Source organism: Acromyrmex echinatior, chromosome 3 (assembly GCF_024713525.1).
Source record: "Acromyrmex echinatior isolate Ae372 chromosome 3, ASM2471352v2, whole genome shotgun sequence".
NCBI lineage: Eukaryota > Metazoa > Arthropoda > Insecta > Hymenoptera > Formicidae > Acromyrmex > Acromyrmex echinatior.
This window is the reverse complement of record NC_141854.1, coordinates 16,935,998-16,952,826: the sequence shown is the minus strand read 5'-3', so window position 1 is coordinate 16,952,826 and position 16,829 is coordinate 16,935,998. Positions and strand designations below refer to the sequence as shown.

General features: G+C 34.6%; 3 protein-coding genes across 8 annotated transcripts; 2 read left to right on the top strand and 1 right to left on the bottom strand.

Moving 5' to 3' along the window:
• The first annotated feature begins 526 nt into the window (after nucleotides 1–526).
• rig (gem nuclear organelle associated protein rigor mortis) lies at nucleotides 527–7,580 on the top strand. Of its 3 annotated transcripts, none has more exons than XM_087404893.1 (16): nucleotides 527–659; nucleotides 1,592–1,913; nucleotides 2,055–2,407; nucleotides 2,571–2,885; nucleotides 2,963–3,227; nucleotides 3,317–3,542; nucleotides 3,610–3,691; nucleotides 3,807–4,170; nucleotides 4,577–4,877; nucleotides 4,957–5,160; nucleotides 5,242–5,380; nucleotides 5,452–5,709; nucleotides 5,911–6,121; nucleotides 6,238–6,450; nucleotides 6,576–7,020; nucleotides 7,146–7,580. In XM_087404893.1, the coding sequence occupies exons 2-16, from the start codon at nucleotides 1,605–1,607 to the stop codon at nucleotides 7,418–7,420; spliced, it is 3,960 nt and encodes a 1,319-aa protein (XP_087261019.1). In that variant the 5' UTR covers nucleotides 527–659; nucleotides 1,592–1,604; the 3' UTR covers nucleotides 7,421–7,580. The 3 variants fall into 3 exon arrangements, with proteins under 3 accessions (XP_087261019.1, XP_087261018.1, XP_087261020.1); XM_087404892.1 differs by having other exon boundaries at nucleotides 527–846; XM_087404894.1 differs by lacking the exons at nucleotides 527–659; nucleotides 1,592–1,913 and having other exon boundaries at nucleotides 2,109–2,241.
• Nup37 (nuclear pore complex protein Nup37) lies at nucleotides 7,505–9,838 on the bottom strand. Of its 3 annotated transcripts, XM_011063924.2 has the most exons (6): nucleotides 9,691–9,838; nucleotides 9,322–9,532; nucleotides 8,715–8,912; nucleotides 8,429–8,648; nucleotides 8,281–8,359; nucleotides 7,505–8,104 (listed from the first exon to the last, which is right to left on the bottom strand). In XM_011063924.2, exons 2-6 carry the CDS (start codon nucleotides 9,469–9,471, stop codon nucleotides 7,852–7,854), a joined length of 900 nt encoding a protein of 299 aa, XP_011062226.1. In that variant the 5' UTR covers nucleotides 9,472–9,532; nucleotides 9,691–9,838; the 3' UTR covers nucleotides 7,505–7,851. The 3 variants fall into 3 exon arrangements, with proteins under 3 accessions (XP_011062226.1, XP_011062217.1, XP_087261037.1); XM_011063915.2 differs by having other exon boundaries at nucleotides 8,281–8,648; nucleotides 9,691–9,837; XM_087404911.1 differs by lacking the exon at nucleotides 9,691–9,838 and adding an exon at nucleotides 9,623–9,640 and having other exon boundaries at nucleotides 8,281–8,648.
• Nucleotides 9,839–9,907: 69 nt separating this feature from the next.
• Nucleotides 9,908–16,500, top strand: Ranbp21 (exportin-5-like protein Ranbp21). Of its 2 annotated transcripts, none has more exons than XM_087404897.1 (9): nucleotides 9,908–10,042; nucleotides 10,698–11,399; nucleotides 11,475–11,779; nucleotides 11,883–13,286; nucleotides 13,587–13,841; nucleotides 14,566–14,689; nucleotides 14,805–15,138; nucleotides 15,266–15,635; nucleotides 15,832–16,500. In XM_087404897.1, the coding sequence occupies exons 2-9, from the start codon at nucleotides 10,709–10,711 to the stop codon at nucleotides 15,991–15,993; spliced, it is 3,645 nt and encodes a 1,214-aa protein (XP_087261023.1). In that variant the 5' UTR covers nucleotides 9,908–10,042; nucleotides 10,698–10,708; the 3' UTR covers nucleotides 15,994–16,500. The 2 variants fall into 2 exon arrangements, with proteins under 2 accessions (XP_087261023.1, XP_087261022.1); XM_087404896.1 differs by lacking the exon at nucleotides 9,908–10,042 and adding an exon at nucleotides 10,097–10,233.
• The last annotated feature ends 329 nt before the right edge of the window (nucleotides 16,501–16,829 follow it).

The window sequence follows — 16,829 nt, the reverse complement described above, 5'->3', positions numbered from 1 at the left end:
AAGAAATGTGTTATAGAATGTATTTAAAATTTAAGTTTTATTTTTTTAAATAAAATATTTAATTAGATATTTGAAGTTACGAATATTAAATAAAAAATAAATATTTATATTTTTTTGCGTATTTTATTTCATTCTTGATTTCTTGTTTTAACTTTTAATTCGATAAATTTTTAATTCTGAAACTTAAATTTATTTATTTACTAGTGGCATTTATAACATCTAATCAAAATAATGTTGTAAAAATTAATTTATCGCTATTCTCTTTCTTTTGATAAAATTAAAATAGTGACTAATTAATTTTTATTAGAAAAGATTAATTTATTCAATTTAAAAAACGATTATATTTACCTGCACAAATCATTCAAGTATGATATTGTATTTATAAACTTCTACTTAATATTGATAAAAAAATATAATAGTCTTGAATTTTTCATCGTTCTTTCTTCGTTAATGAAATTTATTTAAATTTATAATCAATTTAATATCGCGCGCAAACCTTACGTTGCTTCCATTTTATTAAATCTTTTTACGATTCTCGAGTCTCGATCTATACATACATGTATCGTACGTGTTTACTTGAGCTTCATCGATTTTAAAAGTTCAACGTTTTCGTATGTTTTTGGCTTTTCCTATAACTCGATACAAACATACATGTTCTGGTAAGAAAAAAATGTTTTGTCAAGGAAATAAATATCAGTAACCGATAGCTCTTTTAACGAATAATAACCGCCACAAGTACATGTGTCAAGATCCTTGTTTGTCGTTCACATTCCCGCGTGACGGTTAATAAAGAATACTTAGATAGTGCAGCTGAATCACCGTCTAACGACTGTAAATTCGAGCAAGGTATTTTAAAGTTTTTCTAAGTTTATCTGAGTTTATCGTCTTCGATTTCATCATGTGGATAAATCTACAATTGAAAGTGCCGGACATACACATTAACCTCTAATCGACCAATTGCGTAAAAAAGTGAAAAGGAATTAATGATTTCCTAAAAACGATTCTAGAAGTCAAAACATAAGTTTGTAACTTATGTCTTATTATTTATATTTTACTTGTACATTTATTTATATACTTATATATTTAAAATTTTATGTGTATATATACTTATATATTTTATGGTCTTGCACTACCGCGAAAAAGGAATTTAGCCAATAAAATATAAGTAAAACGTTAACAAACTGCTAGTAATTTATTAGCATTCCAACAGAATATTTAGCAACAAATTAGCATCAATTGCATATGCATTAAAATCATGTTTTACCAGTAGAGTCTACTGTAACCTGCTGACATATAATCTGGTAATGAGAGGAAATCAAACAGTAAAAATCCAGAAATCAAGTATCTATAATTTTATAATCATTTAAACGTAATATATCGTTTAGGAATTTATGAAAAGGCAAATTCTGCTTGATTTCTATAGTCAATTTATTATCATATTGTCTTAACGATTTTCTTCCTGTTCATTCTTTTAATTCATTTTTGTTCTGGCATTCTATTTGTTTGCCAATTTAACAAATATTTTTTATAGAATATGTTTTCAATAAGCTGTCTAAGATAATCTTATAAGAGTTGTTTCTTTTGTTAACAGAGAATACGCCAGGATGAATGAAGCTATATTGCCTCCTTCGCCAAATTGGTATTTGAGCAATATCCTTGCTTGCTCTAGACGTGGAACTGTGGCATGGGGCGCGAGGAACTTTGTCGTCATTGCCAGGCAGAAAGAAGACAATGTTATGCAGTATTCTGTAATCAAGGATTATTTTAAAGACAAAGTAACTGCATTAGCATTTTGTCCTAAACTTGATAATCCAGACAGTCCAGAGCTGTTAATCTGTGGCGGTGATGATACCAAAGCTAGAGTTTGGAATGTGGATACATTGGAGTTGGTAGCGGAATTTGCTTTTGTCGATGTAAGTGGCAGAAAGTAATTAAATATATTCCATAACTGATAAACGTATGTAACGATAATCCTTTAATCAGGCATATCATTTGATTAATTATTTATGTATTTTGTTATTAATATAAGTATTAATATATATTTATTCATATAGGGAAGCAAATTGATTGTGGGAGTTGACTGGTCAGCCAAAGATGGAAATCTTGCGTGTGCAGTGAATTTGGAGGGTTGTTTAATGTACTGTAATATACAGTATAAGACTTCGAAAATAGTATCTCTAGGCAAACTAACTGCTACATGTGTAGCTTGCTGTCCCCATGACTCTAGTCTTGTAGCAATAGGTACTAAAAGTGGACTAGTTTATATTGTTCAAAAAGATACAATATTGTATAGAATGAGAGGACACAATGAGGACATAGTTAGTTTATCTTGGTGTCCTTCAGACATGAATGTTTTAAATGGAGGGAATAGGAGAGATTTACTTTTAGCTTCTGGTGCAAAAGATAGGTGAGGCAAAGCTTTTACAAGGTGTATATGTCCTCTGTGTCTCACATACTGAATTTATCAGTTACATGAAATATATATGAATATTTATCTTGTTACATTTAAAAATGTAAGAAACAGATAATTAAAAACTGACTACTGTTATATTTATCTTTTTTATATTCAGATCTGTATTCATTTGGAGAGCCGGTAGAGATGGTAGATATGAGACTGCTTTAAATATACCAAATACGCCTATGGCTATTTCATATAAAAGCAAGCTCAACACTCCAAATGGTACCTGGATTGCAGTATGTTGGGCAGAGCCCAATTTGCTTTTAACTAGTTCTCTTTGGGGTGAACTTCTTTCTTGGGAATTTTCAAAGGGCAGAGAGAAACCCAAGTATAAATTGTTCCATACATTCCATAATAGAGGATTATTTTCGATAGCTGCTGCACCCAATTACGATGGAATATCTGATGATTTGAAAACAAATTCCGAGTGAGTAAACACTATATAAAAGAAGAATTAGAAACATATGAATATTGAAATTTTTCATTATTTTATCAATACTTTAGGCTCAGAGTCTGGTCTTTAGCACAAGATCGCTGGGTTATATGTTGCAAATATAACAGCGATCCTACGAAATCGGTGATCCTGGAGCACAAGATTCCTACACAAGGAGGATTCGTCTACTGTATGAACGCTTGTCCTATTGATACCTCACGTATTGTATTTGGCGTAGGAGACGCGATGCTGCGTCTATGGAACTTATCTGAACCACACACAACGACTTTCGACGTTATTATGCACTGGCAGAAGATAAAGGGAAAAATAAGAGTGGTAAGAAATTCTCTCACGGAACTGTTTTTTAAATGTTTTTACGTGTGAGAAAATGTGATGAATTAGTATCATAAAATATATTCCACCAGGTATCGTGGTTCCCGGAAGATGAATCTATCGTTGCTTTTGGTACTGGAGAGGGTCGCGTTGGCGTGTTTGATGCAATTGGAACCAACAAACAACCTATATTATACCGACAGTATCATCGAAATACCATTTACAAACTCGAATGGGCTCAACTTAAAGCAGAATATTTTTTGTTCTCTTGTGCAGAAGGAGAATTAATAGCTTACAAAAAATCCGCACCGAACAATGGTAAGATGATAATATCCATTGTTTTGTATTTTATTAACGTATTGTATTTTATTAACTTCTATTTCAGAACCTATGTCTATAATAAAGGAAGGATGTTTGGAATTTTCATGGAAATCCAATATATGCTTAGCAGTTGCATTAGAAAATGGGTATATATATATATATATATATATATATATATATATATATATATAAAATATATTTAACACAGTTTTCTTTAAAAAATAATTGAAGAAATGCTTTAAATGGATCTTGTTTTTTCAGGTCAATTATGTTCTACGATCAGAAGCTGAGAAAACGTGGCAACTCAATACACATTTTAAGAAATGTGGTGAATTGTTTGGCATGGCATCCCGAAAGTACAATGGCAGATAAATGGATGTCACCGATTGCCAACTATTTGGCAGTTGCATCTGATTCATGTAGTATAATGGTTTTTGATATGTCCAAGCTGATAAAGAAATTGGAAGCGACAGGTACCGAGGACATCATAGAAAACGATCAGGATTGCACGATGCACAAGATAGTAGCAACATTAAACGGACACTCCGATAAAGTGGTGTGCTTAGCTTGGAGTCCACATTTCAGTGGGCATTTAGTGTCTGGTAGCTACGATAATATCGCACAGGTCAAATATACGTATATATTATATAGTGTTAAAGTAATTCAATTATGATGGCATCATAGCTTATCTATCTATTTATTAAGTTTGTAGAATGAAATATGGGTTCTCTCCTTTCCGAAACAGGTTACCGTTCACCTTATAACTCCTTTACTCATAACTTTTAACTCTCCAGTCAACCTCTTACAAAACTGAAGCATACATGAGATGAGAATTAGAGATTCACTGACTACAAGTTGATCGCTCTTGTACAGAGTTATATGTCACCTCTGTTAAACTTGTATTTATCGTTTTTATATATCATACAACATTGTTTTTTAATTATATTATGTTGCAAATGCCAAATTTTGTTTAAATATTATTTTCAGTATGATTTATATCATTATATAATTTTCTTCGAATATCATTTTAGGTGTGGAACGTTGAAAAACAGGAATTGATGGGCACGTATATGGGTCACGATGGACCTGTGCTATGCTGTATGTGGAGTCCTCTCAAACCACAGTTGATAATGACTGGCTCGTCGGACTTTACGCTACACATATGGAATTATACTTTATCAGCACAATCACCGAAGCAACCTTCTGACATTAAGGCTTCGAAGAAAAAACAAAAACAACAGAAGAAGTTGAAAAATAAAACGGATGATCATGAAAATAATTCGACTATATCAACGAATCCTGTTAATCTATCATCTGCTGAAGTAATCGCAAGTAAATAATTTTTTTTTTATACAATCGATATATATGATATACAATTGGCATTGATAATATTCTCAATTTTTAATTGCAGAACTTCAAGTATCACAATCGAAAAAGAAAGATAAAAAATCATACTTTAATAAATATAACAAATTAATAAATGACAAATCTCAAATTCTGAATTTCATCAAGCATGATATAAGAAATAACCAAACCGAAAAAGATGACACTTCTACAAACTTGTCTTTGTTTTGCGAAAAGAAGGATGATTTTTTGACACTCATTTCTAATGAAAGTAAGTTTAAGTATATTATATTAACATTACAATTACATATAGATTGTTACGTGACATTAATGATTTATTATTTATCTACAGAGTTAGCACATGACAATTTAGATATCGTTACTGAATTAAATATGTGGTGTGATGATTTGGAAAGCAATCTAATTTGTGCAGCTAACGATCAACAATTAAATGACTTTTTAGTATCGCTTGCACCTAATGTTTCCTTGAAGTACGTACGAATATTTCAACAAATATAAGACAATTAGTGACTATCGAATACAATCGAAATTGATTTTACAGAATGTGGAGAGAAATGTGCGAGGCGTATGCTCATCAATTGATACTGCAACACAATCCGGAAAAAGCGGTGTCATATTTACTAGCTATACATAAAATTCACGAAGCCGTAGAAGTATTTATAAATGCTAAGCTGTTTAAGGAGGCTTATGCACTTGCGAGATGTAAATTGGATGATGACGATATGTTTTTAAATAAAATATTAGAATCCTGGGCTGAATGGGCCACTTTTAAAGGTCATTTGGAGCAGGCAGCTCATTGGTAAGTTATTTTTTTTTTTTAATTAATATTTTTTATTAATCGTAAACGTTGTAATGTGCCATGAATGAAAATTATATTTTCCATATTTATACGATATAAAAATATTATTTTACATAATATTAAAACACAAATATAAATAATAGCTATAAAAAATTTCTATTAAATTAACTCTTTTGATGTATATATATATATATATTATAGTCACGTAAAATTGGGATCCTTTGACAAGGCAGCAAAGATTCTTTCTCATCGAAAAGACTTATATTGTTTGGAGACAGCATCAGAATTAGCATTTTTAAGTGGCGACGAAGGATTTGGTACGTCCTTGGCTGTAGACGCAATGACGCGCGCACTTATGAAGTCGAACTGGCCGAAAGCGCGTTCCCTTATCGCAAACATCCGACAAGTTCAGGTATATTTTTACACACAACAAGCATATACACAACATATATATATATATATATATATATTTATTTATTTATTTATTTATTTATTTAGTTATATTTATATATAAAATCTTCTGTGTAGTATCTAAATGTACACATAGATGCTCATGAGACAATCATGAGTACGTTCTTAGAACAGACCGAGTTCGATCTGATGAAGATGTGGTTGAAAGGAAAGGAAAATAATGGTATACTACAAATTCTTGAGGAAAAATATGGTACTTGTTACTACGGTCTCTTACGAAAGAAAGATGATACCAACATTGTTCTGAGAAATATAACAAACGATAAAGTGGTAAGATATAGAAGATAAAAATAAAAATGATTAGTACACTTTTCGTAAATAATATTTAATAACAATGCTTAATATTTTTCGCGCATAACAAATTTGTATTACATTTCTTTATATTATCTTTTTAGATGCAAATAAATATTAGTTATCAAATTGCCATGGCGGCTACGTCCGATATGAAAGAGATCCGATTGAAACATTTAACAACGGCATTAGGTAATGTGTTCGAATTCGAAAATAGAATATCGAACATCGAAACAACGACAAAAGGATTCTTCACGCATGTTCTCACGAAATTGGATACTAAAAAACGAACGGATGAGGATAGCATTTACGCAAAAAGCGATTATCCTATATCACAGAGTATACGCGCTTATTTATGTATCGGTATTCTGAATTGGTTATTGAAATATTTAGAAAAACTATCGGTTGAAGAAGAATTGCAGTTTACGCAGTTAGTATTAGATTTGCTAGATGATGCCGTAAACGAAACAAATATGTCTCATCAGAATAAGATTTCTAAATATAATCAATTGGAGGATCAACTTATGGCTCTTGCCGTAAGTCATGAGGGTTAGTTCTTTTTTCTAATCTGTTAGATTTGTTTAGCATACGATTGTATACATATAGCAATGATAGATTAATAATAATTTATTGTTTTACACGTATATAATATGTTTTAAATATATATGTTCCAGTGGAGACAAAAGACAAGATCAAAAATGATGATGAATATAGGAATATTGAGGAAGAAGCAGAGAAGCTCAAACTCGATATAAATAAATTCAATGAAGATCGAGTTTACATACCTGATCCTAACATCGTTCTTCAGAAATCTTGTTTTTTACTTGCTAAGAAATTGAGAGATAATAACAAAAAACAACTTTCACGATTTTTAGATAAATTTGGAGAAGACATAAAAACGTTTGAAGAAAATTTGCAATCGGAAAATGTCTTATTAGAGTATAACTGATTAAATAAATGAAACAGTTTCAAATACAAATGTAAAGAAAACTTGCAGAATAGATTTTTATATCGTTATAAATGATAAGCTACGCATGATAAATTTCATATATATTGTAAATCTTGTAATTATACAGTTCATTATAAAAATACATTTTCTTTTTTACGCATTTTTACGCAAGTGTAAAATTTTTTACCTCCAAAGATTTATATGTATATATATATAAATTAATTTATCGCATATATATAATAAGAAAATATACTTCCAATGAAAATCAAAATATGTATTATTAATGTGTTGTGTATAAAAATTAATTCTTAATCAACTTATAAAGAAACATTAAAGCATAATAAAAAAAAAATTATCTAAATCGCTATATAACATCCTAAGTTCTGAAAAGTCAGAATTTCATTTATCCACAAAATTGTATTCGATGTATACTAATTTACATTTATTCTCCAGAAACATAGTTCTCTGTCACTTCCAGCACAGACATATGGTAATTTATAATGCCATGTCATACCACCAATTAACTTTACCTTTCCACACAATACTACTACTTTCGATTTTAAATTAACAACCTTCAATAAATTATCCGGCCATCCGATACTTGATACCAGATTTTCATTCGCATGTGAGATTTTCACTGTTAAACCACCTTCCACATGAAGTGTCCGCTCATCAAGAGGACGACTAGAATTGGAAATGAGTACATAAAATAAATTTAATGAAAACATGAACCAATAAGCTATTTCTTTTAACTTTCCTTTTTTCACGTTGGAGAAAAAAAGTGAACTGTGCAAGAAGTTCAGCTAAAAAGAACAGATCCAATATGATACAAAAGGATTTAAAATTAAATGTTTTATTACCTGGGTCTGGACACATCCCAAAGCAGCAATTCTCCAGCAGCTATCGATGCAACTTTTAAGGGATTGGGTCCCCAGTCAGCTGCAGTCAAGGGAACAACCCCTGAATCAAGGGACATAATAGCTTGATGACTTCTGACATTGTACATACGTATTAAACCGTTCTTTTCTGCTACTAAGAGTTTGCCAGACTCTTCATTATGCCAACATACGCTAGTCCCAGGTGACGTTAAATAAAATGTAGACACGCACTTTTGGTTCTCTTTAACTGCCCACAGCTTACATGTATGATCGTCAGAGACTGACGCCAATAATTCACCTTCTGGTTCATAGGAGATTGCGTTCATATAATCTTTATGGCCTTCTAAAATCTTTAAAACATTTGTTACACTATCGGATTTAATAGCATTATAAACTTACACTTAAAGTATTCCTACCTCAAACATATTGACGTCATTTAGATTGCTATTGTACAATCTTATTTTGAAATCTGATCCAGCAACGCAAAATGTGACAATTTTGGGGACAATACTCAGGGAAGTTTCTGGGCTCCAAGCGATCGCATGGGGCCTGGCATCGTGATGAAACGTTCTAATAGGACTGTATGCCATGTCTTCCACAGCGTCATCTTCATCCTGTTATTTAAAGTTTGTTAAAATAGAAATTAATAAATTTGGCTTTGTCTATATGTATATAAATATTTTATATCAAGATAACGACATCACACTTGCTTACTTTGGTTTAACAAAGTTATCTCGTAACAACACAGGTTTACAATCTTATTTTTAATGCGAGTTAATAAGACACTGTAAAGCACGCAACTTCGAGTTCGTGCAGATTATAAGTAAAAAGAGTTGAATCTTACTTGTCAGAATGAAAAGGAATGTGTCAAGAACTGAGTTAAGATGTCACAAATGAAAACTATCCAAAATTTAATATAAGTGAGAAGCAACTATAATTTTTATTTTTATCAATATATTGACAATTTCTAGCAAAACTAAAAAAAGTTGTGACAATTCTCATCGATGGACTCCTCGCACAAACCTGAAATCTGACAGTACCAACGACGATCTCCTTGGCGAGGGCGATGCAGATCAAATGCTGCGACCACTCGTACGGCGAAAATTCTACACAGTAAATCCGTTCTGAGAAACTCCGTTTAAATGTAGGCGGCGTGGTGACTGCCTCGTCCATCCTATCTCTCTCGTCCTCGATATGTAGATGTGTGCACGAATAGAAAAGGAGCCGGCATAACCTACAAGACGCGAGATAGGTTAGTTTTGTGGGACTTTATCATGATCGATCGATTATTAATGTAAGGAAAAAAAAGAGAAGGATTACAAACACGCGATATAAATAGAACAAGGAAACCAGTGAAATAAGAATAGATTGAACCACAACTTGTTTTCTCACCGCGATCCAGAAGGGAAGAAAAGCGTGTGTACATACACACGTCTGGTATCGAGTTAGGTTAGGTTAAATCGGCGGCAGCGGCGGCACGGTGCCGTCGAGAGGGCAGCACGTGACTCGTGTATGCGATCGTCCGGCCAGCGTGCCACTGCCGCATTCTCCGGAAAAGTGTTGTGTGACGAGCGTAGCACGCGATCGTCGCATCGCGCGCGTTGATTTTGCGATTTTTTTTGTTCCCCTCCCGAAGACGGACCCAGGTATGAATTGACGCGCGGCGCGACGCCGGAGAGAATCCCGCGCCGTCCACGCGGCCCCCGCCAAGTTCCGTCTCGTACCGCAGTTTCGCGTCAGTTTGGTGAGTAAGTACGGGAGCAAGTGAGCGAGCGCGTGCACGCGACAAGCTGCTTCTTCCACGCGTGTTTGCGCTGCGTGTGCTCGCGCGTGTCCGCCTGTGAATTTTCCCCGATTGAAGGACACGACCTCGCCAACGACGAGCGCAACGCCCGTCGCCGCCGATTTTCTTGCGTACGCCCTCGCGGATGCAGCGTGAGCGAACCTCGTTTCGATTATTTATACCGGCTTCCAGATTGATGTTCCGTTAACATATCTTGCATCAGCTTCGCAAAATTACGCGAAACATTGATATGTACTAATTCAGAGCCAGTCACCGAATAATTCAATCTGTTTTCGTTAAACAAGCTCGGGGAAATCATTAAAATAAATTTGTTTGATTGCGTATTTTTATGTATTTATTATGATGATATTAGATATTTTCAATTGCTAATTATTGAGAAAAATTTTTGTGCAAGAATTTTTGTTCAATCTTTTTCGTTACAAGCAGTACACATATGTTATTAATTATTGTAGATATAACAAAATATTTTTATTCTCTGTTTATTTTCTCTATATTTTCCTTGATTTGATAAAAAATAAAAAGATAAAGTGGTTGTTAAGATATTATGTAACAAGCATTACTTATTATAGTTAAACATATCTGCCTCATATTTCAGCGCTAGTAGGAATGGAGTTCGGAGTAGGCGATGTCGCCCAAATATCGGCAGAACTGGCTCGAGTGATCGAAATGATGATGTCACCTGGTATATCTCAATCGCAACGCCTGGAGATGTACAATGCCTGTGAGAGGTTCAAGGAATCTTCACCGTTATGTGCGCAATGCGGCTTGTACTTGGCACAGAAATCACCCGAGAGGAGCTCAGTGGTGCGCCACTTTGGTTTGCAGTTGATGGAGCATTGTGTGAAGTATCGATGGACACAAATTTCTCAGTCAGAAAAGATTTTCATCAAGGAGAATGCGATGAAATTACTTCAAGAAGGCACCCAACCACTGTTGCAGGAAGAGGCACATATAAAAGATGCTCTGTCGCGTGTCGTAGTTGAGATGATAAAGCGTGAATGGCCTCAACAGTGGCCCACATTGTTAGCCGAGCTCAGTCAGGCTTGCACACAAGGCGAGAGCCAAACTGAGTTAGTCCTGTTGGTATTCCTCAGATTAGTAGAAGATGTAGCACTCCTGCAGACACTTGAATCAAATCAAAGAAGGAAAGATATATATCAAGCGTTGACTACGAACATGGCCGAAATCTTTAGCTTCTTTCTGAGACTAATGGAGCAACACTTTTCAGAGTTTCAGAAGAAAAGTGCCTTAGGACAGACATCTGAAGCTGCGGCACATAGTAAAGTCGTTCAAGTAGGTTTTTATGAAAAGGATGCATGTCCTGTCTAATGATTGTTTTTTCAATTAAAATTTGTATCATTATAACAGGTAGTGCTATCCACGTTAACTGGATTTGTCGAATGGGTTTCTATAAATCATGTAATGGCCGAGGATGGAAGATTGTTGCAGATATTATGCCTCCTATTGAGAGATCCTATATTTCAGTGTTCTGCTGCTGAATGTCTGCTTCAAATTGTAAATCGTAAAGGCAAGGCCGAAGATCGAAAGCAATTGATGATCTTATTCTCAGAAGAGGCTTTGAGATATATTTATACTGCAGCCACTGCTCCACCGCCTCTGGCTGGACCTACAAATTTCCATGAAAATCATTACTTATTTTTAAAGAAGCTCACACAGGTATTTGTTATAATCGCATTATTAATATTCGATAAAGATATTTCATCTTGTAATTTCAGCAGCTATGAAAAATCGATCATCATTCGTGTGATTGTTATTTCAGGTACTGACTGGTATGGCAACACAACTTTGCGCCTTGTGGGGAAAAGATGATGCCTCTAGCATACGGCCGACGCATTTCAATCTCTTTCTGGATACCGTGCTCACGTTCACCATGTATCCGAGCCTTACGCTCACGCATTTAGCGAATGTGATTTGGGTAATGCTGTTTAAACACGAACAGATCAAGACAGACTCGTTATTGCTTACATACGTGCCCAAGTACGTGGAGCATACCGCACCTAAGTTGATCCGCGTTACATATCCACATGGTAGACAAAGTAACGGCATGACCACATACTGCCTCGTTGATTATGACTCGGAGGAAGAATTTAACGTTTTTCTGCATCGCTTCAGAATGGATTTGTTAGAAGGATTTAGACACGCAACTATGGTGGCACCTTTAGTAACGTTTACATATGTACAACAATGGCTGACCGCGAAGATCACCAAGGGTATGGCAAACCTGCAGTACAAGAGCGATCAGAACGATCGAGAGTATCTTGAATGGGAAGCCCTCGCGCATGCATTAGACTCTGTTGTGTCCAGGATCTTGCTAATCAATGAGCGGCCGAGCGTACAGACGGGTCTACAGTTATTGGAACTCTGTCTAGGTTATTCACCGCAAGATCCTTTGCTTCTATCCGCTCTACTCTCTTGTATAAGCGCACTCTTCGTATTTCTGTCGATGTCAACTGGCTCAATGGCTATGCCGGGTGTTGCTATCTTACCGCGTGTCCTTGAGAAGATCTTTGCTGCATTAGTATTCGAGGCGCCTGGTGAGAACGAAAATAATCGATCACGAGCGTCCAAAAGCGTGCGACGACATGCAGCCAGTCTGATGGTGAAGATCAGTCTCAAGTATCCACTGTTGTTATTGCCAGTATTCGAGCAGATACACACAATGGTGCGCAGTTTGACTCGCGAACCAAGTCCGTTGTCTCGAATGGAGAGTGTCATGCTATACGAAGCATTGCTCCTTATCTCGAATCATTTTTGCGATTACGAGAGACAGACTCGATTCGTTACGGAGGTGATCAGTGATTCATCCAGTAAGTTCATCGCTCTAGGCACAGAATGGTTCGAGGGACCGCTAGAGCTTATGCAGTTTGTGGGATTGGACAGACCACCGGTGGAGAACGCGTTGGAAGATCCAGCTAAACGCAATCGCAGCGATCTCATGATGTGTATTTGCACTGTGCTGAGTGTAGTTAAACGATGCTCAATCCCAGAAGATCCCGATCGCGCGGCCAGGGGTGGCTTCGTAGCCGCGCTCAGCGAGAGTGGCAATCCGGTATATCGAAATCCAGCAACACCTCATATAATCCCTATTCTACCAACACTGTTTGCGCTACTGCGAACGATGAATGGTCTCTTCAGTCATGCTGCTCTTGCTGCTCTATCTGAGGTGACACAATTGCTACTGTTACTAATCAATTGAGACTAAATTGGATACATAAACATTTAGCATGAAATGAAGTTTATATTGTAATTGTTTTATGTCAGAGAAATGTGTTTATGCAATAGTAATAAGTATTTAATATTTTACAAATTAAATTTTAAGATGTGAGCGTACGCAACATTTTATCCTCTTCGACGTGGAAATATCGAAAAACTAATCGTTCCGAGTAAAATGACAGAATTGCGTTGAATATCTTGATGTCTTGTTCTTGTTAAAAATTGCTAAATATATCTGTATTTTTTCTAGGGCTACAAAAATGCTTATGGACTTTTGGAATCTGAAAAGGCGAATCTTTTGGGCGTTAGTATAACTAATGACAACAACAGTGAAACAGATCAGGTCTTAAGCACTTCTCTAGTTCGAATGCAATCATTCCTGAGTACAGTTCATGATCAATGCTACCATATGTTAGGTAGTGGCTGTCACATGATCGGTCGAGATTTTTATCAGTTGCCTGGACTAGCACCGGCCTTATTAAACTCAGTTTTTTCGAACATGGAGGTAATTTAATAACGTTTTGTTTCAGTAATTATCTTCTAAATCAAGATAGATAGGAAATTTATTAAATTAAAAATAAAATTTGCGAATTTATATCAAAAAAAGGTTTAAATAGATCTTCGATTAAGTATTAAGTATTGTATTTGAAATGTGGAATATTAATTTGTAATACAAAACTTATTAAAAATATAAGTTTTATGTCATTGAATACAAGTGTCTCGCGTTTTGCCACGATTCCTTTATTTCTAAAAAAAGTAATTGTTATTTTCCGATCTAATTTATATTTATATTTTGCTCAGATTGAACTTAAAATAGATTATTAGAGATGTATGTTGTTACAAAATGGTAACAACATAAATGCAAAACTTTAATTTTCGTATTAAAATTGATGTTATTTATCATTTTAAAATAATATTTTTCTAATATTATTTTAGGTTTCCGGCAAAACTCGAAATTTTCATAAATTTTTCTGTATATCTTTAATGATACACAGGAAACTTATATTTTTAATAAATTTTGTATTACAAATGAATTTTTTATACATTTTAAATATAATAAATAATACCTGAACTGTGTCTATTCCTTCCTTCGAATTAAATTCACAAATTTTTAACTCTAATTGAACTATACAAATCTCCTATCCCCCCCTTCAAAAAAGTATATATATATAAAATTCTTTTTTTAAGTTAATGTATATTAATCATTCATATATCTCTGTCTCTTTCAGGTGATTCCAGATTATAGACTACGGCCGATTATACGCGTGTTTATGAAGCCATTTATATACTCATGCCCACCGGCTTTTTATGAGAGCGTACTACTACCTGTACTGGCTCACGTATCCACACACAGTGAGTGATCAAAACAATTTTTCATTTTCTTATTTTTTGCACCGTATCGAATAAAATTAAGTTAAGTAAAACGATCATGTATCTTATCATTTCAATCACTGCGATTTTTTTCTAGTGTGCCAAAGATTAAGCGCAAAGTGGCAGTACATAGCGCATCTGTACGAATCCGGTCTGGATGAGGAGAACACCGATACGCAAGAAGTCATCGACGATATGCTTAACAGAAATTTGACTAGGGACTTTGTAGACGTGTTAAAAGTGGCTCTGGTCGGCGGAGCCGCTAGCGATGCCGCACCTCCGGATATTATGGAACAAGACAGCGGAGGAATGGCTGTAGACCCACCTCTTTCTCGGGGAAACAGTATCGTTGCCGAGGTCGTCAGCGAACTCGGAACTTCCATTTTGCGTCATCCGTCCACTTGTCATAGCATCGTGCTATGCGTACTAGGGTAAAATATAATCATAATGAATAGAAATATCGTTGATTTTATTGTGAAATCGGAGGAATTTAATTCTTTTTTTTTTACTTTTTTTAAAAATAACTTATTGGTTAATAATATGTTCTAATATCTCTAGAGCGCTCGCATGGAATGATTCAAACGCGAGTCTCAAGGCTACAATGTTAACTGGACCCATGGTCCGAGCTCTGGCAGCTGACGGCAGTCTCACTCCTTCTATGGCAGCACACATTATGGTCGCTGTTCTTCAAGGTTTACAACTGCATGGTCAGCATGAAGCCAATCAAGGTTCCCTTATCACTCTGGGCGCGCAGGTCTACGAATGCCTAAGACCTAAGTTTCCGAACATCATCGAGGTGATGCAGCAAATCCCGGGGGTCAATCCTGCCGACTTGCAACGCTTCGATGAGAAAATGTCGGTGGTCAGCACGAAAGGCAACAAAGTCGAAAAGGGAAAGAAGGATCTCTTCAAGAAAATTACTAATCAGGTATATGATTGTAATAGCCAAAAGATGTTTATATATCCTAGCTAATCCTTTGACTTAAAGTTTGTATTTGAAGTTTTGTAAAAAATTTCTGTGTAAAGTGAATCATTTTCACAGTTCTTTCATTGAATCTTATAATTTTTTCATTTAAATCGTTTAATAATAATAACGATATAAGATCTTAATTCATCTTTTACAGCTTATCGGCAGAAGTGTAGGTCAATTGTTTCGTAAAGAAGTCAAAATAGACAATTTACCACGGATAGAAGTATCTGGTAAGTCTCAACCGGTGCGGGTGGATGAGATCTCGAAGAATGCTGCTGACACGGGAATAACAGCACTATTCGCTGGATCTACGTAGCAGACAATTTTAGAAAATCATATTTTGCATAGCTGGTTTAACTCGATAAGTAATTATAAGTTATTATGAAAAAGTCTCTTCTAGGATTGCCATACGATGTGGCGCAGAAAAAAACGTTCGATCCAAAACTGTTGAAATAGTGCGTTTCTTTTTAGGAAAATCACAAATTTCTTTATGATTTATAGTCATAAATAAACCGTGTCAAAGTGCTCGATGTATCATCTCAGATTTACATGCAATTATAAATTTCAGATTTCATTATTTTTATTTGTATTCTTTCAATAAGCATTTTTTAAAAGATGTATATTGTAAAACGAAACAAATAATAACACGTGAATGTTAATAAAATTGTAATTGTCATGAAAAATCAAGGTGATATCTTCGGAATCTTTGGGCATATTATGCCCCTACTCAATCACTAAATGCTCGAAATTAAATCTTGGATTATAAATTTTAACACACATTTAATTCATATAGTTGTATATTTATTATGAACAATTGGAAAAATTTTTCTGCACTTTCTTTATTCTGAAATCGATTATAATGATATAAATGATGAAATAGATAAGTGTAGATAACTTTTACACTACATATTCTGTCATTACTATTATTTATTGTAACTAATTTTAAAGACTCGCGCAGGAAGAACGACATAGCCGACATTGTTCGCGTTCCGTCTTGTTATTTGTATTCAAGACCGAGCATTCGATCTCTCAGGTAGTGTTAATTTTTTCATGGGTTATCATTCTTTCAATGTCCATTTTTAATCACTATTTTACAACAAAAATTCCAAATGCATCACACAATACTGTATGGCAAACATGCAAAATGTAAAG